The sequence below is a fragment of the Oncorhynchus keta genome, unplaced genomic scaffold (genome assembly GCF_023373465.1).
Source record: "Oncorhynchus keta strain PuntledgeMale-10-30-2019 unplaced genomic scaffold, Oket_V2 Un_contig_195_pilon_pilon, whole genome shotgun sequence".
NCBI classification, from domain to species: Eukaryota; Metazoa; Chordata; class Actinopteri; order Salmoniformes; family Salmonidae; genus Oncorhynchus; species Oncorhynchus keta.
Window position 1 is genome coordinate 1 of NW_026281563.1, and position 25,545 is coordinate 25,545.

General features: G+C 39.9%; 1 protein-coding gene, 3 long non-coding RNA genes and 1 pseudogene across 17 annotated transcripts in view; 4 read left to right on the top strand and 1 right to left on the bottom strand.

The window, feature by feature from the left end:
- Window positions 1-17: 17 nt before the first annotated feature.
- The window catches only part of LOC127920482 (NLR family CARD domain-containing protein 3-like), a 153,370-nt pseudogene continuing 127,842 nt past the window's right edge, over window positions 18-25,545 (top strand).
- Window positions 771-25,545, bottom strand: part of LOC127920485 (uncharacterized) — a 133,375-nt gene continuing 108,600 nt past the window's right edge. The window contains exons 5-8 of one of the 5 annotated variants that reach the window (XR_008106363.1): window positions 2,767-2,829; window positions 2,326-2,640; window positions 2,137-2,262; window positions 771-2,073 (exon numbers count right to left, since the gene is read on the bottom strand). This is a non-coding gene — a long non-coding RNA (uncharacterized LOC127920485). Of the gene's footprint in view, window positions 2,074-2,136; window positions 2,263-2,325; window positions 3,399-25,545 lie in introns of those variants that run through there. The other 4 variants (XR_008106367.1, XR_008106366.1, XR_008106364.1 and 1 more) reach the window with 4 other exon arrangements.
- LOC127920484 (NLR family CARD domain-containing protein 3-like) lies at window positions 9,750-18,746 on the top strand. Of its 2 annotated transcripts, none has more exons than XM_052504566.1 (7): window positions 9,750-9,837; window positions 9,967-10,195; window positions 10,566-12,363; window positions 12,636-12,692; window positions 16,095-16,211; window positions 17,072-17,118; window positions 17,973-18,746. In XM_052504566.1, exons 2-7 carry the CDS (start codon window positions 10,012-10,014, stop codon window positions 18,530-18,532), a joined length of 2,763 nt encoding a protein of 920 aa, XP_052360526.1. In that variant the 5' UTR covers window positions 9,750-9,837; window positions 9,967-10,011; the 3' UTR covers window positions 18,533-18,746. The 2 variants fall into 2 exon arrangements, with proteins under 2 accessions (XP_052360526.1, XP_052360525.1); XM_052504565.1 differs by having other exon boundaries at window positions 12,636-12,809; window positions 16,038-16,211; window positions 17,973-18,743.
- On the top strand, window positions 13,347-15,118 carry LOC127920490 (uncharacterized). 4 transcript variants are annotated; one of them, XR_008106380.1, is made up of 4 exons: window positions 13,347-13,397; window positions 14,005-14,139; window positions 14,723-14,812; window positions 15,094-15,118. It is a non-coding gene; the product is annotated as an uncharacterized LOC127920490 (long non-coding RNA). The 4 variants fall into 4 exon arrangements; XR_008106381.1 differs by lacking the exon at window positions 13,347-13,397 and adding an exon at window positions 13,439-13,489; XR_008106378.1 differs by lacking the exon at window positions 13,347-13,397 and adding an exon at window positions 13,729-13,780.
- On the top strand, window positions 21,989-24,667 carry LOC127920488 (uncharacterized). Of its 6 annotated transcripts, XR_008106373.1 has the most exons (6): window positions 21,989-22,164; window positions 22,429-22,481; window positions 22,959-23,064; window positions 23,330-23,382; window positions 23,754-23,806; window positions 24,284-24,389. It is a non-coding gene; the product is annotated as an uncharacterized LOC127920488 (long non-coding RNA). The 6 variants fall into 6 exon arrangements; XR_008106372.1 differs by lacking the exons at window positions 22,959-23,064; window positions 24,284-24,389 and adding an exon at window positions 24,602-24,667; XR_008106371.1 differs by lacking the exon at window positions 22,959-23,064.

Sequence of the window (25,545 nt, forward strand, 5' to 3'; positions counted from 1 at the left end):
CTCAGAGGAGATGAGAGATGTAATGTTTGTCTCTGTTGTGTTGAAGACCAATCAAGCAGGAGAGACCAGCCTCCCCTGTTCCCAGCTGTGTGTCCATGAAGAGTGACCAGTCTATGGGTCTACCTATACTGTTTAGATTGGGATACTTTTCTACTGAACAAAGGTAAGAAGAACTCATGGGTCCTGGTCAGTGAGTTAAACAACACTGTCTCTAGTCATTTCTCCTCCCATTTTCCCATTTATTGTTGTTGTTTTCATAATCCATAGGCTCATCATATTGTCCATTTCATAGTCCTAAAACAATATTAAACAAACACAACATTCCCTCCCTGTGTGTGTGTGTGTGTGTGTGTGTGTGTGTGTGTGTGTGTGTGTGTGTGTGTGTGTGTGTGTGTGTGTGTGTGTGTGTGTGTGTGTGTGTGTGTGTGTGTGTGAGTGTGTGTGTGTGTGTGTGTGTGTGTGTGTGCACTCCTGGATGTGGAGATGTAAACTCTATCCAGATTGCGTAGTCACTTTTACCCCTATGTGGATATTACCTCCATTATAGTCTCATTATTACCTCAACTACCTGGTACCCTGCACATTGACTCAGTACTGTTTCTCCTTATAGTCTCATTATTACCTCAACTACCTGGTACCCTGCACATTGACTCAGTACTGGTACTCCTTATAGTCTCATTATTACCTCAACTACCTGGTACCCTCCACATTGACTCAGTACTGGTACTCCTTATAGTCTCATTATTACCTCAACTACCTGGTACCCTCCACATTGACTCAGTACTGGTACTCCTTATAGTCTCATTATTACCTCAACTACCTGGTACCCTCCACATTGACTCAGTACTGGTACTCCTTATAGTCTCATTATTACCTCAACTACCTGGTACCCTGCACATTGACTCAGTACTGGTACTCCTTATAGTCTCATTATTACCTCAACTACCTGGTACCCTGCACATTGACTCAGTACTGGTACTCCTTATAGCCTCATTATTACCTCAACTACCTGGTACCCCTGCACATTGACTCAGTACTGGTACTCCTTATAGTCTCATTATTACCTCAACTACCTGGTACCCTGCACATTGACTCAGTACTGGTACTCCTTATAGTCTCATTATTACCTCAACTACCTGGTACCCTGCACATTGACTCAGTACTGGTACTCCTTATAGTCTCATTATTACCTCAACTACCTGGTACCCTGCACATTGACTCAGTACTGGTACTCCTTATAGCCTCATTATTACCTCAACTACCTGGTACCCCTGCACATTGACTCAGTACTGGTACTCCTTATAGTCTCATTATTACCTCAACTACCTGGTACCCTGCACATTGACTCAGTACTGGTACTCCTTATAGTCTCATTATTACCTCAACTACCTGGTACCCTGCACATTGACTCAGTACTGGTACTCCTTATAGCCTCATTATTACCTCAACTACCTGGTACCCTGCACATTGACTCAGTACTGGTACTCCTTATAGTCTCATTATTACCTCAACTACCTGGTACCCTGCACATTGACTCAGTACTGGTACTCCTTATAGTCTCATTATTACCTCAACTACCTGGTACCCTGCACATTGACTCAGTACTGGTACTCCTTATAGTCTCATTATTACCTCAACTACCTGGTACCCTGCACATTGACTCAGTACTGGTACTCCTTATAGTCTCATTATTACCTCAACTACCTGGTACCCTGCACATTGACTCAGTACTGGTACTCCTTATAGTCTCATTATTACCTCAACTACCTGGTACCCTGCACATTGACTCAGTACTGGTACTCCTTATAGTCTCATTATTACCTCAACTACCTGGTACCCTGCACATTGACTCAGTACTGGTACTCCTTATAGTCTCATTATTACCTCAACTACCTGGTACCCTGCACATTGACTCAGTACTGGTACTCCTTATAGTCTCATTATTACCTCAACTACCTGGTACCCTGCACATTGACTCAGTACTGGTATTCCTTATAGTCTCATTATTACCTCAACTACCTGGTACCCTGCACATTGACTCAGTACTGGTACTCCTTATAGTCTCATTATTACCTCAACTACCTGGTACCCTGCACATTGACTCAGTACTGGTTCTCCTTATAGTCTCATTATTACCTCAACTACCTGGTACCCTGCACATTGACTCAGTACTGGTACTCCTTATAGTCTCATTATTACCTCAACTACCTGGTACCCTGCACATTGACTCAGTACTGGTACTCCTTATAGTCTCATTATTACCTCAACTACCTGGTACCCTGCACATTGACTCAGTACTGGTACTCCCTATAGTCTCATTATTACCTCAACTACCTGGTAACCTGCACATTGACTCAGTACTGGTACTCCTTATAGTCTCATTATTACCTCAACTACCTGGTACCCTGCACATTGACTCAGTACTGGTACTCCTTATAGTCTCATTATTACCTCAACTACCTGGTACCCTGCACATTGACTCAGTACTGGTTCTCCTTATAGTCTCATTATTACCTCAACTACCTGGTACCCTGCACATTGACTCAGTACTGGTACTCCTTATAGTCTCATTATTACCTCAACTACCTGGTACCCTGCACATTGACTCAGTACTGGTACTCCTTATAGTCTCATTATTACCTCAACTACCTGGTACCCTGCACATTGACTCAGTACTGGTACTCCTTATAGTCTCATTATTACCTCAACTACCTGGTACCCTGCACATTGACTCAGTACTGGTTCTCCTTATAGTCTCATTATTACCTCAACTACCTGGTACCCTGCACATTGACTCAGTACTGGTACTCCCTATAGTCTCATTATTACCTCAACTACCTGGTACCCTGCACATTGACTCAGTACTGGTTCTCCTTATAGTCTCATTATTACCTCAACTACCTGGTACCCTGCACATTGACTCAGTACTGGTTCTCCTTATAGCCTCATTATTCCGGTCGGTAACATTTGAGAGTGAGGCAAATATATAGCATTTTGCAGAAAAAAACATGATTATTTGTTTCTCTGAAATGAAAACATCAAGTGATTTTAAACAAATACATATCTGTCATTGAACAATCCCATGATTAGCTAGTGAACAACCCCATGATTAGATAGTGAACAATCCCATGATTAGATAGTGAACAATCCCATGATTAGATAGTGAACAATCCCATGATTAGATAGTGAACAACCCCATGATTAGATAGTGAACAACCCCATGATTAGATAGTGAACAACCCCATGATTAGATAGTGAACAACCCCATGATTAGATAGTGAACAATCCCATGATTAGATAGTGAACAATCCCATGATTAGATAGTGAACAATCCCATGATTAGATAGTGAACAACCCCATGATTAGATAGTGAACAACCCCATGATTAGATAGTGAACAATCCCTAGTGAACAACCCCATGATTAGTGAACAACCCCATGATTAGATAGTGAACAACCCCATGATTAGATAGTGAACAACCCCATGATTAGATAGTGAACAACCCCATGATTAGATAGTGAACAACCCCATGATTAGATAGTGAACAACCCCATGATTAGATAGTGAACAATCCCATGATTAGATAGAGAACAATCCCATGATTAGATAGTGAACAATCCCATGATTAGATAGTGAACAATCCCATGATTAGATAGTGAACAACCCCATGATTAGATAGTGAACAACCCCATGATTAGATAGTGAACAACCCCATGATTAGATAGTGAACAACCCCATGATTAGATAGTGAACAACCCCATGATTAGATAGTGAACAACCCCATGATTAGATAGTGAACAACCCCATGATTAGATAGTGAACAACCCCATGATTAGATAGTGAACAACCCCATGATTAGATAGTGAACAATCCCATGATTAGATAGTGAACAATCCTAGTGAACCCATATGATTAACTAGTGAACAATCCCATGATTAGATAGTGAACAACCCCATGATTAGATAGTGAACAATCCCATGATTAGATAGTGAACAACCCCATGATTAGATAGTGAACAACCCCATGATTAGATAGTGAACAACCCCATGATTAGATAGATAGGAACAATCCCATGATTAGATAGTGAACAACCCCATGATTAGATAGTGAACAACCCCATGATTAGATAGTGAACAACCCCATGATTAGATAGTGAACAATCCCATGATTAGATAGATTAGTGAACAATCCCATGATTAGATAGTGAACAATCCCATGATTAGATAGTGAACAACCCCATGATTAGATAGTGAACAATCCCATGATTAGATAGTGAACAATCCCATGATTAGATAGTGAACAACCCCATGATTAGATAGTGAACAATCCCATGATTAGATAGTATGATTAGATAGTGAACAATCCCCATGATTAACTAGTGAACAATCCCATGATTAGATAGTGAACAATCCCATGATTAGATAGTGAACAATCCCATGATTAACTAGTGAACAACCCCATGATTAGATAGTGAACAATCCCATGATTAGTGAACAATCCCATGATTAGTGAACAACCCCATGATTAGATAGTGAACAATCCCATGATTAATCCCATGATTAGATAGTGAACAACCCCATGATTAGATAGTGAACAATCCCATGATTAGATAGTGAACAATCCCATGATTAGATAGTGAACAATCCCATGATTAGATAGTGAACAATCCCATGATTAGATAGTGAACAACCCCATGATTAGATAGTGAACAATCCCATGATTAGATAGTGAACAATCCCATGATTAGATAGTGAACAATCCCATGATTAGATAGTGAACAATCCCATGATTAGACTAGTGAACAATCCCATGATTAGATAGTGAACAATCCCATGATTAGATAGTGAACAATCCCATGATTAGATAGTGAACAATCCCATGATTAGATAGTGAACAACCCCATGATTAGATAGTGAACAACCCCATGATTAGATAGTGAACAACCCCATGATTAGATAGTGAACAATCCCATGATTAGATAGTGAACAATCCCATGATTAGATAGTGAACAACCCCATGATTAGATAGTGAACAATCCCATGATTAACTAGTGAACAATCCCATGATTAACTAGTGAACAACCCCATGATTAGATAGTGAACAACCCCATGATTAGATAGTGAACAACCCCATGATTAGATAGTGAACAATCCCATGATTAGATAGTGAACAACCCCATGATTAGATAGTGAACAATCCCATGATTAGATAGTGAACAACCCCATGATTAGCTAGTGAACAATCCCATGATTAGATAGTGAACAATCCCATGATTAGATAGTGAACAATCCCATGATTAGATAGTGAACAATCCCATGATTAGATAGTGAACAATCCCATGATTAGATAGTGAACAACCCCATGATTAGATAGTGAACAATCCCATGATTAGATAGTGAACAATCCCATGATTAGCTAGTGAACAATCCCATGATTAGATAGTGAACAACCCCATGATTAGATAGTGAACAACCCCATGATTAGATAGTGAACAACCCCATGATTAGATAGTGAACAATCCCATGATTAGATAGTGAACAATCCCATGATTAGATAGTGATGATTAACTAGTGAACAACCCCATGATTAGATAGTGAACAATCCCATGATTAGATAGTGAACAACCCCATGATTAGATAGTGAACAATCCCATGATTAGATAGTGAACAATCCCATGATTAGATAGTGAACAACCCCATGATTAGATATTATGATAGTGAACAATCCCATGATTAGATAGTGAACAACCCCATGATTAGATAGTGAACAACCCCATGATTAGATAGTGAACAATCCCATGATTATAGTGAACAATCCCATGATTAATAGTGAACAATGATTATGATTAGATAGTGAACAATTCCCATGATTAGATAGTGAACAATCCCATGATTAGATAGTGAACAATCCCATGATTAGATAGTGAACAACCCCATGATTAGATAGTGAACAACCCCATGATTAGATAGTGAACAATCCCATGATTAGATAGTGAACAATCCCATGATTAGATTAGTGAACAACCCCATGATTAGATAGTGAACAACCCCATGATTAGATAGTGAACAACCCCATGATTAGATATGAACAACCCCATGATTAGATAGTGAACAACCCCATGATTAGATAGTGAACAACCCATGATTAGATATGAACAACCCCATGATTAGATAGTGAACAATCCCATGATTAGATAGTGAACAATCCCATGATTAACTAGTGAACAATCCCATGATTAGATAGTGAACAATCCCATGATTAGATAGTGAACAACCCCTATGAACAACCCCATGATTAGATAGTGAACAACCCCATGATTAGATAGTGAACAATCCCATGATTGATTAACCCCTAGTGAACAACCCCATGATTAGATAGTGAACAACCCCATGATTAGATAGTGAACAATCCCATGATTAGATAGTGAACAACCCCATGATTAGATAGTGAACAACCCCATGATTAGATAGTGAACAACCCCATGATTAGATAGTGAACAATCCCATGATTTAGTGAACAACCCCATGATTAGATAGTGAACAACCCCATGATTAGATAGTGAACAACCACATGATTAGATAGTGAACAATCCCATGATTAGATAGTGAACAACCCCATGATTAGATAGTGAACAACCCCATGATTAGATAGTGAACAATCCCATGATTAGATAGTGAACAATCCCATGATTAGATAGTGAACAATCCCATGATTAGATAGTGAACAACCCCATGATTAGATAGTGAACAACCCCATGATTAGATAGTGAACAACCCCATGATTAGATAGTGAACAACCCCATGATTAGATAGTGAACAACCCCATGATTAGATAGTGAACAATCCCATGATTAGATAGTGAACAACCCCATGATTAGATAGTGAACAACCCCATGATTAGATAGTGAACAACCCCATGATTAGATAGTGAACAATCCCATGATTAACTAGTGAACAATCCCATGATTAGATAGTGAACAATCCCATGATTAGATAGTGAACAATCCCATGATTAACTAGTGAACAATCCCATGATTAGATAGTGAACAACCCCATGATTAGATAGTGAACAATCCCATAGATTAGATAGTGAACAACCCCATGATTAACTAGTGAACAATCCCATGATTAGATAGTGAACAATCCCATGATTAGATAGTGAACAACCCCATGATTAGATAGTGAACAACCCCCCATGATTAGATAGTGAACAACCCCATGATTAGATAGTGAACAACCCCATGATTAGATGATTAGATAGTGAACAATCCCATGATTAGATAGTGAACAATCCCCTAGTGAACAACCCCATGATTAGATAGTGAACAACCCCATGATTGATTAGATAGTGAACAATCCCATGATTAGATAGTGAACAACCCCATGATTAGATAGTGAACAATCCCATGATTAGATAGTGAACAACCCCATGATTAGATAGTGAACAACCCCATGATTAGATAGTGAACAACCCCATGATTAGATAGTGAACAATCCCAGTGAACAATCCCATGATTAGATAGTGAACAATCCCATGATTTAGTGATGATTAGATAGTGAACAACCCCATGATTAGATAGTGAACAACCCCATGATTAGATAGTGAACAACCCCATGATTAGATAGTGAACAACCCCATGATTAGATAGTGAACAACCCCATGATTAGATAGTGAACAACCCCATGATTAGATAGTGAACAACCCCATGATTAGATAGTGAACAATCCCATGATTAGATAGTGAACAATCCCATGATTAGATAGTGAACAATCCCATGATTAGATAGTGAACAACCCCATGATTAGATAGTGAACAACCCCATGATTAGATAGTGAACAATCCCATGATTAGATAGTGAACAATCCCATGATTAGATAGTGAACAATCCCATGATTAGATAGTGAACAATCCCATGATTAGATAGTGAACAACCCCATGATTAGATAGTGAACAATCCCATGATTAACTAGTGAACAATCCCATGATTAGATAGTGAACAATCCCATGATTAGATAGTGAACAATCCCATGATTAGATAGTGAACAATCCCATGATTAGATAGTGAACATGATTAGATAGTGAACAATCCCATGATTAGATAGTGAACAACCCCATGATTAGATAGTGAACAACCCCATGATTAGATAGTGAACAACCCCATGATTAGATAGTGAACAACCCCCCATGATTGATTAGATAGTGAACAACCCCATGATTAGATAGTGAACAACCCCATGATTAGATAGTGAACAACCCCATGATTAGATAGTGAACAATCCCATGATTAGATAGTGAACAATCCCATGATTAGATAGTGAACAATCCCATGATTAGATAGTGAACAACCCCATGATTAGATAGTGAACAATCCCATGATTAGATAGTGAACAATCCCATGATTAGATAGTGAACAACCCCATGATTAGATAGTGAACAACCCCATGATTAGATAGTGAACAATCCCATGATTAGATAGTGAACAACCCCATGATTAGATAGTGAACAACCCCATGATTAACTAGTGAACAACCCCATGATTAGATAGTGAACAATCCCATGATTAGATAGTGAACAACCCCATGATTAGATAGTGAACAATCCCATGATTAATAGTGAACAACCCCATGATTAGATAGTGAACAATCCCATGATTAGATAGTGAACAACCCCATGATTAGATAGTGAACAATCCCATGATTAGATAGTGAACAATCCCATGATTAGATAGTGAACAATCCCATGATTAGATAGTGAACAACCCCATGATTAGATAGTGAACAACCCCATGATTAGATAGTGAACAATCCCATGATTAGATAGTGAACAACCCCATGATTAACTAGTGAACAACCCCATGATTAGATAGTGAACAATCCCATGATTAGCTAGTGAACAACCCCATGATTAGATAGTGAACAACCCCATGATTAGCTAGTGAACAATCCCATGATTAGATAGTGAACAACCCCATGATTAGATAGTGAACAACCCCATGATTAGATAGTGAACAACCCCATGATTAGATAGTGAACAATCCCATGATTAGATAGTGAACAACCCCATGATTAGATAGTGAACAACCCCATGATTAACTAGTGAACAATCCCATGATTAGATAGTGAAAAAACACACCAATCTCTTTCAGAAATGCTTTGAACAATAAAAGCTAATTTACTAACATTTCTGAAAAGTGATATATAGTGTTTTGGAATGAAACTCTTCTTATGTTTCCCCATCTGAGCTCAGAGTAGATGAGAGATGTAATGTTTGTCTCTGTTGTGTTGAAGACCAATCAAGCAGGAGAGACCAGCCTCCCCTGTTCCCAGCTGTGTGTCCATGAAGAGTGACCGGTCTATGGATCAACCTATAGAGTTTAGAGAGGGAGACTTTTCTACTGAACAAAGGTAAGAAGAACTCATGGGTCCTGGTCAGTGAGTTAAACAACACTGTCTCTAGTCATTTCTCCTCCCATTTTCCCATTTATTGTTGTTGTTTTCATAATCCATAGGCTAATCCTTTTGTCCATTTTCATAGTCCTAAAACAATATTAAACAAACACAACATTCCCTCCGTGTGTGTGTGTGTGTGTGTGTGTGTGTGTGTGTGTGTGTGTGTGTGTGTGTGTGTGTGTGTGTGTGTGTGTGTGTGTGTGTGTGTGTGTGTGTGTGTGTGTGTGTGTGTGTGTGTGTGTGTGTGTGTGTGTGTGTGTGTGTACTCCTGGATGAGGAGATGTAACCTCATGTTTGTCCACAGAAACCAACAGGGAGATCAGAGTCAGAGATTCTCAGTGGTCAGTCTTCCCAGAGTCATCAAACAGACCTGGCCTCCATATTCAGTGTATGTGGTCCTGTTATGTACATTTGTTTTTGTTTACCTCAAGTAAAGTTGATCTGTCAATCATTCATTAATGCGTTAATGAGAAAGCATTTATTCTCTTGCTTAACTTATTTACTTTATTTATTTCAGTTGCTTGAAGAGAAAATTCTGACATTTGTGAAGAACGAGCTGAAGATGTTCAAGAGGATTCTTAGTCCAGAACTCCCAGAAGGCTTTGAGAGTCAGAAGCAGGATAAGGAAGTGGTGGATGCTGAAGATGAGAAGCAGGAGAGCAGTGCTAGAGAGGGGGCTCTGAAGATCACACTGCACATCCTGAGGAAAATGAACCAGAAGGAGCTTGCTGACACACTGGAGAAATGTAAGATCTGTCTGCCTCATGTTGAATGATGTTTTATAACATTTAAAAGATGTAGCTAAAGTACAGCTAAAGTAGCTGTGTAACTCAATGATATTGTTGCAGCCTTAACACAACACCTCGTGACCTCATCAAGTAGCAGCAGGGATTTGTTGTGGTGATTAATTTAGAGAGAGAACATTAATAATACCATCAATAATACCAATAATAATATAATCAGTCACACCAGTCTGTAATGCATTATGAAAACATTTACACATTTATACAGTCAGTTAAGAGAATAAATTATTATAATTTACAACTTTATAACAGTCCTACAATACTGTAGGCATTAAAACAGATGTAATATTAATATCCTCTGTGTTATTTCTAGATTCAGATGAGCTTGCTGTGATTTGCCAACGTGAACTCAAATCTAATCTAAAGAAGAAGTTTCAATGTGTATTTGAGGGGATCGCTAAACAAGGAAACCCAACACTTCTCAATAAGATCTACACAGAGCTCTACATCACAGAGGGTGGAACAGGAGAGGTCAATAATGAACATGAGCTGAGACAGATTGAGACAACAACCAGGAAACAAGCAAGACCAGAGACTCCAATCAAATGTAACGACATCTTCAAACCCTTAACTGGACAAGACAAATGTATCAGAACTGTGCTGACAAAGGGAGTCGCTGGCATTGGAAAAACAGTCTCTGTGCAGAAGTTCATTCTGGACTGGGCTGAAGGAAAAGCAAATCAGGATGTCCAATTTGTATTTTCATTCCCTTTCCGGGAGCTGAATTTGATGAAAGAGGACAAACACACTTTCATTGAACTTCTTAATCACTTCTCAATGGAAACCAAACAATCAGGAATCTCCATCTACAACAAGTACAAAGTTCTGTTCATCTTTGATGGTCTGGATGAGTGCCGACTGCCCCTAGACTTCCAGAAGAACAAGATCTGTTGTGACGTCACAGAGTCAACCTCAGTGGATGTTCTGCTGACAAATCTCATCAAGGGAAATCTGCTTCCCTCTGCTCTCCTCTGGATAACTACCCGACCTGCAGCAGCCAATAAGATCCCTTCAGGGTGTGTTGACCAGGTGACAGAGGTACGAGGGTTCAATGACCCACAGAAGGAGGAGTACTTCAGGAAGAGATTCAGGGATGAGGACCTGGCCAACAGAATCATCTCACACATAAAGACATCAAGGAGTCTCCACATCATGTGCCACATTCCAGTCTTCTGTTGGATTTCTGCAACAGTCCTTGAACACATGCTGGAACATAAGAGAGAAGAGATGCCCAAGACTCTGACTGAGATGTACACACACCTTGTGGTGTTTCATACCAAACAGAAGAATGAAAAGTATCTTGGGAAAGAAGAGACAGGTCCACACTGGAATAAAGAGAGCATTCTGTCACTGGGAAAACTGGCTTTTCAACAGCTTGTGAAGGGCAATCTGATTTTCTATGAAGAAGACCTGAAAGAGGCTGGCATTGATGTCAATGAAGCCTCAGTGTACTCAGGATTGTGCACACAGCTCTTTAAAGAGGAATGTGGGCTGTACCAGTACAAGGTGTACTGCTTTGTTCATCTGAGCATTCAGGAGTTTCTGGCTGCTGTATATGTGTTCCTCTCATTCATCAACAACAATGAGCATCTAATGGACAAACTGCAAACAAAGTCCAGGATCTTTTCTTTGCTCTTCAGAGACAATGCTGAAGTTACTTTCTACAAGAGTGCTGTGGATAAAGCCTTACAAAGTGAGACGGGAAACCTGGACCTTTTCCTCCGCTTCCTTCTGGGCCTCTCACTGGAGTCCAATCAGAAGCACTTACAAGGTCTACTGACAAAGACAAGAAGCAGCTCACAGAGCCATGAAGAAACAGTCAATTACATCAAGGAGAAGATCAGGGAGAATCCCTCTCCAGAGAGGAGCATCAATCTGTTCCACTGTCTGAATGAACTGAATGACCATTCTCTAGTGGAGGAGATCCAAAGATACCTGAGATCAGGAAGTCTCTCAAAACCCAAACTGTCACCTGCACAGTGGTCAGCTCTGGTCTTTGTGTTGCTGACTTCAGAAAAGGAGCTGGATGTGTTTGACCTGAAGAAATACTCCAGATCAGAGGAAGGTCTTCTGAGGCTGCTGCCAGTGGTCAAAGCCTCCAGAGTTGTTCTGTGAGTAAATATCAGAACTAATCATCAGGAAGAAATATTAATTTTTGAGTAATCTGCATTATAATATGTATATAATATTATATTGAATAATATTGAATAAATGCATTGATTTTCACATTAGTATAACAATATGACCATACAATTCTAGGAGATGGAAGATGAATCTATATGTTCTTTGAGAGAATAAACCAAATGCATCTACCATTGTCCTTCTACACTACTGGTGTTAAATTAACAGTGTGTTTGTGAAGTCATGATGATCTCTTTGTCAGGCTGTCAGGCTGTGGAGTCACAGAGGAAGGCTGTGCTTCTCTGGTCTCAGCTCTGGAGTCAAACCCCTCACACCTGAGAGAGCTGGACCTGAGTAACAATGACCTGAAGGATTCAGGAGTGAAGCTGCTCTCTGCTGGACTGGGGAATCCCCACTGTAAACTGGAGACTCTGAGGTCAGTATTCCTGTAGTTGGTCAACAAGTGATAACTGTTCACCAGATCCACATGTGTTTACCAGACACACATAGTCCACACCATATGTGTTTGGACAGTGAAGCTTACAGTTTAAATGTGGTGCTCTGCTCCAGCATTTTGGATTTGAGATATAATGTTTCATATTAGGAGACAGTACAGAATGTCACCTTTTATTTGAGGGAATTCATATTATATTTTACTGTTTAGTTAAAAATAGTTATGTTTCCATTTGAATAAGTCTGTTATAGAGGCACAAATATCAGTATATTCAGCTAATCTCCTCTGAATGCAAAAATATTGGTAATGGTGAGAGGTTAGCATGTTTTGTTGATAGTCCTGTTATTGGTAATGGTGAGAGGTTAGCATGTTTTGTTGTATCCTCTGTTATTGATTAAAATAAAAAAAAATGGTGAGAGGTTAGCATGTTTTGTACATTTATTTTTCAATAATAGCCTCTGTTATTGGTAATGGTTAGAGGTTAGCATGTTTTGTTGAAGCCTCTGTTATTGGTAATGGTGAGAGGTTAGCATGTTTTGTTGTAGCCTCTGTTATTGGTAATGGTGAGAGGTTAGCATGTTTTGTTGTAAAGTCTCTGTTATTGGTAATGGTGAGAGGTTAGCATGTTTTGTTGTAGCCTCTGTTATTGGTAATGGTGAGAGGTTAGCATGTTTTGTTGTGAAAACGCCCCATTGAAGGAGTCCTCTGTTATTGGTAATGGTGAGAGGTTAGCATGTTTTGTTGTAACCTCTGTTATTGGTAATGGTGAGAGGTTAGCATGTTTTGTTGTATCCTCTGTTATTGGTAATGGTGAGAGGTCAGCATGTTTTGTTGTATCCTCTGTTATTGGTAATGGTGAGAGGTTAGCATGTTTTGTTTGTAGCCTCTGTTATTGGTAATGGTGAGAGGTTAGCATGTTTTGTTGTAGCCTCTGTTATTGGTAATGGTGAGAGGTTAGCATGTTTTGTTGTAGCCTATGTTATTGGTAATGGTGAGAGGTTAGCATGTTTTGTTGTATCCTCTGTTATTGGTAATGGTGAGAGGTTAGCATGTTTTGTTGTAGCCTCTGTTATTGGTAATGGTGAGAGGTTAGCATGTTTGTTGTAGCCTCTGTTATTGGTAATGGTGAGAGGTTAGCATGTTTTGTTGTAGTCTCTGTTATTGGTAATGGTGAGAGGTTAGCATGTTTTGTTGTAGCCTCTGTTATTGGTAATGGTGAGAGGTTAGCATGTTTTGTTGTAGCCTCTGTTATTGGTAATGGTGAGAGGTTAGCATGTTTTGTTGTAGCCTCTGTTATTGGTAATGGTGAGAGGTTAGCATGTTTTGTTGTAGTCTCTGTTATTGGTAATGGTGAGAGGTTAGCATGTTTTGTTGTAGTCTCTGTTTTTGGTAATGGTGAGAGGTTAGCATGTTTTGTTGTAGTCTCTGTTATTGGTAATGGTGAGAGGTTAGCATGTTTTGTTGTAGTCTCTGTTATTGGTAATGGTGAGAGGTTAGTATGTTTTGTTGTAGCCTCTGTTATTGGTAATGGTGAGAGGTTAGCATGTTTTGTTGTAGTCTCTGTTATTGGTAATGGTGAGAGGTTAGCATGTTTTGTTGTAGTCTCTGTTATTGGTAATGGTGAGAGGTTAGCATGTTTTGTTGTATCCTCTGTTATTGGTAATGGTGAGAGGTTAGCATGTTTTGTTGTAGTCTCTGTTATTGGTAATGGTGAGAGGTTAGCATGTTTTGTTGTAGTCTCTGTTATTGGTAATGGTGAGAGGTTAGCATGTTTTGTTGTAGTCTCTGTTATTGGTAATGGTGAGAGGTTAGCATGTTTTGTTGTAGTCTCTGTTATTGGTAATGGTGAGAGGTTAGCATGTTTTGTTGTAGCCTCTGTTATTGGTAATGGTGAGGTTAGCATGTTTTGTTGTAGCCTCTGTTATTGGTAATGGTGAGAGGTTAGCATGTTTTGTTGTAGCCTCTGTTATTGGTAATGGTGAGAGGTTAGTATGTTTTGTTGTAACCTCTGTTATTGGTAATGGTGAGAGGTTAGCATGTTTTGTTGTAGCCTCTGTTATTGGTGAGAGGTTAGCATGTTTTGTTGTAGCCTCTGTTATTGGTAATGGTGAGAGGTTAGCATGTTTTTGTTGTAGCCTCTGTTATTGGTAATGGTGAGAGGTTAGTATGTTTTGTTGTAACCTCTGTTATTGGTAATGGTGAGAGGTTAGCATGTTTTGTTTAGCATGTTTTGTGGTGTAGCCTCTGTTATTGGTAATGGTGAGAGGTTAGCATGTTTTGTTGTAGCCTCTGTTATGGTAATGGTGAGAGGTTAGTATGTTTTGTTGTGGTAATGGTGAGAGATTAGCATGTTTTGTTGTAGCCTCTGTTATTGGTAATGGTGAGAGGTTAGCATGTGTTGTTGTAGTCTCTGTAACTTTCTCACTCATTATTATTCATAATTCATCCATGGTTTGTATTAATCAAGGCATCATCAGATTAATTTATTTTATTTATTTATTAGAAACATCTGAAAATTACTTCAGTCACTGTGGACTGTATAGCTTCACTGTCTAAATAGATATGATGTGGACTGTATACTCAATACAATCTAAATCTGATACCTCACTGTCTAAATAGATATGGTGTGGACTGTATACTCAATACAATCTAAATCTGATTCCTCACTGTCTAAATAGATATGGTGTGGACTGTATACTCAATACAATCTAAATCTGATACCTCACTGTCTAAATAGATATGGTGTGGACTGTATACTCAATACAATCTAAATCTGATACCTCACTGTCTAAATAGATATGGTGTGGACTGTATACTCAATACAATCTAAATCTGATACCTCACTGTCTAAATAGATATGGTGTGGACTGTATACTCAATACAATCTAAATCTGATACCTCACTGTCTAAATAGATATGGTGTGGACTGTATACTCAATCTAAATCTGATTCCTCACTGTCTGTCTTCTGACTGATACTGCTTTTTAAACTGGTCTGGTCAGTCTACTATAATATTTGTACTATACATGTTTCTATCTGCAGGCAATACTTTGATCATTTGTCATTTTTTATGATGATACACTATTTTATGAATAGATATGGCAGGTTTCAGGACACTGATATATCTGAATATGTTGAAAAAATATTCTGCCACTATTTTCACCACCAAAGAATATCAGTGTGATTTTAATATGATTTGACTCTTTACAGGCTGTCAGGCTGTCTAGTCACAGAGGAAGGCTGTGCTTCTCTGGTCTCAGCTCTGAGGTCAAACCCCTCACACCTGAGAGAGCTGGATCTGAGCTACAATCACCCAGGAGACTCAGGAGTCAGACTGCTCTCTGCTGGACTGGAGGATCCACACTGCAGACTGGAGAAACTCAAGTATGTAGAGGGTTTATGTCAATGTTCATATCAGACATGTTTGACTTATCAGGCTGGTTAAGACAAACATTCTGACCAACACTTGGACAAAGTTATATGATAACAAAGTTCAGTGTAAATCTCTCAATGACTCTGGACACACTGGACACAGACAAACGGGACAAACACACACTGGACACACACACACTGGACAAACACACACTGGACACACACTGGACACACACACACACAGGACACACACACTGGACTCACGCACACACACAGGACACACACACTGGACACACACACACACAGGACACACACACACTGGACACACACACACGCTGGACTCACACAGACACACACACACACTGGACACACACTGGACACACTGGACACACACACACTGGACACACACACTCTGGACACACACACTCTGGACACACACATACTGGACACACACACACTCTGGACACACACACACTGGACACACACACACTGGACACACACTGGACACACACACTCTGGACACACACACACTGTACACACACTCTGGACACACACACTGGACACACACACTCTGGACACACACACACTGGACTCACACACAATGGACACACACAGACACACACTGGACACACACAGACAAACATTCGCTTGATATATGCTATATACGTGTGTGTGTGTGTGTGTGTGTGTGTGTGTGTGTGTGTGTGTGTGTGTGCACTGTGTGTGTGTGTGTGTGTGTGTGTGTGTGTGTGTGTGTGTGTGTGTATGTACGTGTGTGTGTGTGTGTGTGTGTGTGTGTGTGTGTCTGTGTGTGTGTGTGTGTGTGTGTGTGTATCCTCAATGACTGTCTGTTCTTCTGCTTACCGCTACAGTGTGGAACATGGTGGAGAGAACAGAATGAAACCTGGACTTAGAAAATGTGAGTGTTGACTGCTGTGAAGAATATGACTAAGAATAAGTCTTAATTCAAGTTAAGTCAAAGTCAAAGACCACCATCATTACTTACTCGGTCATATTAAATATCAGCTGTAGTTCTACAGAAGCAGAAATCAGGGACACCAAAGTTTACAAAGAGTTGATTTGACTGGACAAAGTTATATGTGTGTGTGTGTGTGTGTGTGTGTGTGTGTGTGTGTGTGTGTGTGTGTGTGTGTGTGTGTGTGTGTGTGTGTGTGTGTGTGTGTGTGTGTGTGTGTGTAATTAATGGGAATAAGTGTGTTTTATATTACCATACAGTATAACATATTTTTATTTATTTCACCTTTATTTAACCAGGTAGGCAAGTTGAGAACAAGTTCTCATTTACAATTGTTGACCTGGCCAAGATAAAGCAAAGCAGTTTGACAGATACAACGACACAGAGTTACACATGGAGTAAACAAACATACAGTCAATAATACAGTATAAACAAGTCTATATACAATGTGAGCAAATGAGGTGAGAAGGGAGGTAAAGGCAAAAAGGCCATGGTGGCAAAGTAAATACAATATAGCAAGTAAAACACTGGAATGGTAGTTTTGCAATGGAAGAATGTGCAAAGTAGAAATAAAAATAATGGGGTGCAAAGGAGCAAAATAAATAAATAAATTAAATACAGTTGGGAAAGAGGTAGTTGTTTGGGCTAAATATGATCATTCAACAAGTCTCAAGTTACCATAACTTCTCCTTTTGATACCTAGAAACATCTACATTAAATTAATTAGTGAAAAGTGAGTTAACATTCTAATGTGAATGATGATGATTTCTAATATTGTGTCTGGTTTCATCCATCAGATGTCTGTGATCTCACACTGGACCCAAACACAGTAAACAGACTCCTCTCTCTGTCTGAGGAGAACAGAAAGGTGACACGTAGGAGAGAGAAGCAGCCGTATCCTGATCACCCAGAGAGATTTGAGGACCGTAGACAAGTGCTGTGTAGAGAGGGTCTGACTGGTCGCTGTTACTGGGAGGTGGAGTGGAGTGGGGAAGAGGCTGATATAGGAGTGACATATAAAGGAATCAGCAGGAGAGGAAGGGGTGATGACTGTAGGCTTGGATCCAATGACAAGTCCTGGAGTCTGAACTGCTATGACAACCGTTACTCTGCCTGTCACAATAATAATCACACTACCATAGACGTCCCCTCCTCCAGCTCCCACAGAGTAGGAGTGTATCTGGACTGGCCAGCCGGCACTCTGTCCTTCTATAGAGCCTCCTCTGACACACTGACCCACCTGATCACATTCACCTCCACATTCACTGAGCCCCTCTATCCAGGGTTTGGGGTTTGTTTTACTCCAACTCGGTGTCTCTCTGTCAGTGATACACACTTTGGGCTTTGGGGACTTTGAAATAATATTAATATTATATATATATTATACTTACACACACACACTGGACACACACACACTGGACACACACACACTGGACACACACACACTGGACAAAAACACACACTGGACACACACACACACTGGACAAACACACACACACACACTGAACACACACACACACACACACACTGGACACACACACACACACACACACACACACACACACACACACACACACACACACACACACACACACACACACACACACACACACACACACACACACACACACACACACACACAGAACAAACTGTTTTCACAATTAACAGGCTTTTCTTGTTTCAAGTATGTTTTATTATGAAAAGTACAATATATCCTTGTATACTTGTACAACTATGGAGCGTATGTCCATATATAATTGAAAATAATTATACAATTTGTTAATCAACATAAAAGAAAACAAATTATCACATTGGTATTTTAACAGTGTTTTTGTAAGAGGTCCTGGGTCAAAATCACAATTATAGGAAGACGCGCATGTGTGTGTGTGTCCTGTGTGTCTGTGTGTCCAATGTGTGTGTGTGTCCTGTGTGTCTGTGTCCTGTGTGTGTGTGTCCTGTATGAGAATGTGTCCTGTGTGTGTGTCCAGCAGGTGTGTGTGTTTGTCCAGTGAGTGTGTGTGTCCAGTGTGTGTGTTTGTCCAGTGAGTGTGTGTGTCCAGTGTGTGTGTCCAGCAGGTGTGTGTGTTTGTTTGTCCAGTGTGTGTTTGTTTGTCCAATGCGTGTGTTTTGTGTGTGTGTGTGTGTGTGTGTGTGTGTGTGTGTGTGTGTGTGTGTGTATGTGTGTGTGTATGTGTGTGTGTGTGTGTGTGTGTGTGTGTGTGTGTGTGTGTGTGTGTGTGTGTGTGTGTGTGTGTGTGTGTGTGTGTGTGTGTGTGTGTGTGTGTGTGTGTGTGTGTGAGAGAGTTAACAGGACTTTCGATAAGAATGACACACACAGCCCTGATTCCATTTTCTGCTTTGTATTTCAATGAGGTCTTAGTGGAATAGTGACTCTCTGAGAGATACGAGTTGCTGTGTAAACTTTTGTTATTGACCAAATACTTATTTTCCACCACAATTTGCAAATAAATTAATAAAAAATGTGATTTTCTGGATTTTTTCTTCTCATTTTGTCTGTCATAGTTGAAGTGTACCTATGATGAAAATTACAGGCCTCTCTCATCTCTCATCTTTTTAACTTAAGTGGGAGAACTTGCACAATTGGTGGCTGACTGAATACTTTTGCCCCACTGTAGTTGGTCACGCCTGTGTTAACACAATGTGTTGTGATGATAGTTGGCCAAGCCTGTGTTAACACAATGTGTTGTGATGATAGTTGGCCAAGCCTGTGTTAACACAATGTGTTGTGATGATAGTTGGCCAAGCCTGTGTTAACACAATGTGTTGTGATGATAGTTGACCCAGCCTGTGTTAACACAATGTGTTGTGATGATAGTTGGCCCAGCCTGTGTTAACACAATGTGTTGTGATGATAGTTGGCCCAGCCTGTTGTGATGATAGTTGGCCCAGCCTGTTGTGATGATAGTTGGCCCAGCCTGTTGTGATGATAGTTGGCCCAGGCTGTTGTGATGATAGTTGGCCCAGCCTGTTGTGATGATAGTTGGCCAAGCCTGTGTTAACACAATGTGTTGTGATGATAGTTGGCCAAGCCTGTGTTAACACAATGTGTTGTGATGATAGTTGGCCAAGCCTGTGTTAACACAATGTGTTGTGATGATAGTTGGCCAAGCCTGTGTTAACACAATGTGTTGTGATGATAGTTGGCCCAGCCTGTTGTGATGATAGTTGGCCCAGCCTGTGTTAACACAATGTGTTGTGATGATAGTTGGCCCAGCCTGTGTTAACACAATGTGTTGTGATGATAGTTGGCCAAGCCTGTGTTAACACAATGTGTTGTGATGATAGTTGGTCACGCCTGTGTTAACACAATGTGTTGTGATGATAGTTGGCCCAGCCTGTGTTAACACAATGTGTTGTGATGATAGTTGGCCAAGCCTGTGTTAACACAATGTGTTGTGATGATAGTTGGTCACGCCTGTGTTAACACAATGTGTTGTGATGATAGTTGGCCCAGCCTGTGTTAACACAATGTGTTGTGATGATAGTTGACCCAGCCTGTGTTAACACAATGTGTTGTGATGATAGTTGGCCCAGCCTGTGTTAACACAATGTGTTGTGATGATAGTTGGCCCAGCCTGTTGTGATGATAGTTGGCCCAGCCTGTTGTGATGATAGTTGGCCCAGCCTGTTGTGATGATAGTTGGCCAAGCCTGTGTTAACACAATGTGTTGTGATGATAGTTGGCCAAGCCTGTGTTAACACAATGTGTTGTGATGATAGTTGGCCCAGCCTGTGTTAACACAATGTGTTGTGATGATAGTTGACCCAGCCTGTGTTAACACAATGTGTTGTGATGATAGTTGGCCAAGCCTGTTGTGATGATAGTTGGCCCAGCCTGTGTTAACACAATGTGTTGTGATGATAGTTGGCCCAGCCTGTTGTGATGATAGTTGGCCCAGCCTGTTGTGATGATAGTTGGCCCAGCCTGTTGTGATGATAGTTGGCCCAGCCTGTTGTGATGATAGTTGGCCCAGCCTGTTGTGATGATAGTTGGCCAAGCCTGTGTTAACACAATGTGTTGTGATGATAGTTGGCCAAGCCTGTGTTAACACAATGTGTTGTGATGATAGTTGGCCAAGCCTGTGTTAACACAATGTGTTGTGATGATAGTTGGCCAAGCCTGTGTTAACACAATGTGTTGTGATGATAGTTGGCCCAGCCTGTGTTAACACAATGTGTTGTGATGATAGTTGGCCAAGCCTGTGTTAACACAATGTGTTGTGATGATAGTTGACCCAGCCTGTGTTAACACAATGTGTTGTGATGATAGTTGGCCCAGCCTGTGTTAACACAATGTGTTGTGATGATAGTTGGCCCAGCCTGTGTTAACACAATGTGTTGTGATGATAGTTGGCCCAGCCTGTGTTAACACAATGTGTTGTGATGATAGTTGGCCCAGCCTGTTGTGATGATAGTTGGCCCAGCCTGTTGTGATGATAGTTGGCCCAGCCTGTTGTGATGATAGTTGGCCCAGCCTGTGTTAACACAATGTGTTGTGATGATAGTTGGCCAAGCCTGTTGTGATGATAGTTGGCCCAGCCTGTGTTAACACAATGTGTTGTGATGATAGTTGGCCCAGCCTGTGTTAACACAATGTGTTGTGATGATAGTTGGCCCAGCCTGTGTTAACACAATGTGTTGTGATGATAGTTGGCCAAGCCTGTGTTAACACAATGTGTTGGGCCTCATTATGAATGGTTAAGGTTTGGGGTAGAGTTTAAACATTAAGTTTAGGGCCTCATTATGAATGGTTAAGGTGTGGGATAGAGTTTAAACATTAAGATTAGGGCCTCATTATGAATGGTTAAGGTTTGGGATAGAGTTAAAACATTAAGTTTAGGGCCTCATTATGAATGGTTAAGGTTTGGGATAGAGTTTAAACATTAAGTTTAGCCCCTCATTATGAATGGTTAAGGTTTGGGATAGAGTTTAAACATTAAGTTTAGGGCCTCATTATGAATGGTTAAGGTTTGGGATAGAGATTAACCAGAATGTTTAGGGCCTCATTATGAATGGTTAAGTTTTGGGATAGAGTTTAAACATTACGTTTAGGGCCTCATTATGAATGGTTAAGGTTTGGGATAGAGTTTAAACATTAAGATTAGGCCTCATTATGAATGGTTAAGGTTTGGGATAGAGTTTAAACAGAATGTTTAGGGCCTCATTATGAATGGTTACGTTTTGGGATAGAGTTTGAGCATTAAGTTTAGGGCCTCATTATGAATGGTTAAGGTTTGGGATAGAGTTTAAACATTAAGTTTAGGGCCTCATTATGAATGGTTAAGGTTTGGGATAGAGTTATAACAGAATGTTTAGGGCCTCATTATGAATGGTTAAGGTTTGGGATAGAGTTATAACAGAATGTTTAGGGCCTCATTATGAATGGTTAAGGTTTGGGATAGAGTTATAACAGAATGTTTGGGGCCTCATGATGAATTGTTAAGGTTTGGGATAGAGTTATAACAGAATGTTTAGGGCCTCATTATGAATGGCTAAGGTTTGGGATAGAGTTAAAACATTACGTTTAGGGCCTCATTATGAATGGTTAAGGTTTGGGATAGAGTTTAAACATTAAGATTAGGGCCTCATTATGAATGGTTAAGGTTTGGGATAGAGTTTAAACATTAAGATTAGGGCCTCATTATGAATGGTTAAGGTTTGGGATAGAGTTTAAACATTAAGATTAGGGCCTCATTATGAATGGTTAAGGTTTGGGATAGAGTTTGAACATTAAGTTTAGGGCCTCATTATGAATGGCTAAGGTTTGGGATAGAGTTTAAACATTAAGTTTAGGGCCTCATTATGAATGGTTAAGGTTTGTGATAGAGTTTAAACATTAAGTTTAGGGCCTCATTATGAATGGTTAAGGTTTGGGATAGAGTTATAACAGAACGTTTAGGGCCTCATTGTGAATGGTTAAGGTTTGGGATAGAGTTATAACATTAAGTTTAGGGCCTCATTATGAATGGTTAAGGTTTGGGATAGAGTTATAACAGAATGTTTAGGGCCTCATTATGAATGGTTAAGGTTTGGGATAGAGTTATAACAGAATGTTTAGGGCCTCATTATGAATGGTTAAGGTTTGGGATAGAGTTATAACAGAATGTTTAGGGCCTCATTATGAATGGTTAAGGTTTGGGATAGAGTTTAAACATTAAGTTTAGGGCCTCATTATGAATGGTTAAGGTTTGGGATAGAGTTATAACAGAATGTTTAGGGCCTCATTATGAATGGTTAAGGTTTGGGATAGAGTTATAACAGAATGTTTAGGGCCTCATTACGAATGGTTAAGGTTTGGGATAGAGTTATAACAGAACGTTTAGGGGCTCATTATGAATGGTTAAGGTTTGGGATAGAGTTATAACAGAACGTTTAGGGCCTCATTATGAATGGTTAAGGTTTGGGATAGAGTTTAAACATTAAGATTAGGGCCTCATTATGAATGGTTAAGGTTTGGGATAGAGTTTAAACAGAATGTTTAGGGCCTCATTATGAATGGTTAAGTTTTGGGATAGAGTTTGAGCATTAAGTTTAGGGCCTCATTATGAATGGTTAAGGTTTGGGATAGAGTTTAAACATTAAGTTTAGGGCCTCATTATGAATGGTTAAGGTTTGGGATAGAGTTATAACAGAATGTTTAGGGCCTCATTATGAATGGTTAAGGTTTGGGATAGAGTTATAACAGAATGTTTAGGGCCTCATTATGAATGGTTAAGGTTTGGGATAGAGTTATAACAGAATGTTTGGGGCCTCATGATGAATTGTTAAGGTTTGGGATAGAGTTATAACAGAATGTTTAGGGCCTCATTATGAATGGCTAAGGTTTGGGATAGAGTTAAAACATTACGTTTAGGGCCTCATTATGAATGGTTAAGGTTTGGGATAGAGTTTAAACATTAAGATTAGGGCCTCATTATGAATGGTTAAGGTTTGGGATAGAGTTTAAACATTAAGATTAGGGCCTCATTATGAATGGTTAAGGTTTGGGATAGAGTTTAAACATTAAGATTAGGGCCTCATTATGAATGGTTAAGGTTTGGGATAGAGTTTGAACATTAAGTTTAGGGCCTCATTATGAATGGCTAAGGTTTGGGATAGAGTTTAAACATTAAGTTTAGGGCCTCATTATGAATGGTTAAGGTTTGTGATAGAGTTTAAACATTAAGTTTAGGGCCTCATTATGAATGGTTAAGGTTTGGGATAGAGTTATAACAGAACGTTTAGGGCCTCATTGTGAATGGTTAAGGTTTGGGATAGAGTTATAACATTAAGTTTAGGGCCTCATTATGAATGGTTAAGGTTTGGGATAGAGTTATAACAGAATGTTTAGGGCCTCATTATGAATGGTTAAGGTTTGGGATAGAGTTATAACAGAATGTTTAGGGCCTCATTATGAATGGTTAAGGTTTGGGATAGAGTTTAAACATTAAGTTTAGGGCCTCATTATGAATGGTTAAGGTTTGGGATAGAGTTATAACAGAATGTTTAGGGCCTCATTATGAATGGTTAAGGTTTGGGATAGAGTTATAACAGAATGTTTAGGGCCTCATTACGAATGGTTAAGGTTTGGGATAGAGTTATAACAGAACGTTTAGGGGCTCATTATGAATGGTTAAGGTTGGGATAGAGTTATAACAGAACGTTTAGGGCCTCATTATGAATGGTTAAGGTTTGGGTGTAACGGCTTTCTTCCTGTGAAGGAGACCAAAACACAGCGTGGTTGAAGTTCATGGTTCTTTAATAAGAGACACATGAACAAACTGCAAAACAATAAATGTGGCAAAACCGAAACAGCCCCATCTGGTGCAGTAAACACAAAGACAGGAAACAACCACCCACAAAACCCAACACAAAACAGTCCCATCTGGTGCAGTAAACACAAAGACAGGAAACAACCACCCACAAAACCCAACACAAAACAGTCCCATCTGGTGCAGCAAACACAAAGACAGGAAACAACCACCCACAAAACCCAACACAAAACAGTCCCATCTGGTGCAGCAAACACAAAGACAGGAAACAACCACCCACAAAACCCAACACAAAACAGTCCCATCTGGTGCAGTAAACACAAAGACAGGAAACAACCACCCACAAAACCCAACACAAAACAGTCCCATCTGGTGCAGCAAACACAAAGACAGGAAACAACCACCCACAAAACCCAACACAAAACAGTCCCATCTGGTGCAGCAAACACAAAGACAGGAAACAACCACCCACAAAACCCAACACAAAACAGTCCCATCTGGTGCAGCAAACACAAAGACAGGAAACAACCACCCACAAACCCAACACAAAACAGCCCCATCTGGTGCAGTAAACACAAAGACAGGAAACAACCACCCA

Bases quoted from the DNA above. Each gene is read 5' to 3' on its own strand.
- LOC127920484 (XM_052504565.1), top strand. From the start codon at position 10,012: ATGTTCAAGAGGATTCTTAGTCCAGAACTCCCAGAAGGCTTTGAGAGT. The intron at 10,196-10,565 runs GTAAGATCTGTC...TGTTATTTCTAG, and splicing joins TGCTGACACACTGGAGAAAT to ATTCAGATGAGCTTGCTGTG. The intron at 17,119-17,972 runs GTGAGTGTTGAC...TTCATCCATCAG, and splicing joins GAAACCTGGACTTAGAAAAT to ATGTCTGTGATCTCACACTG.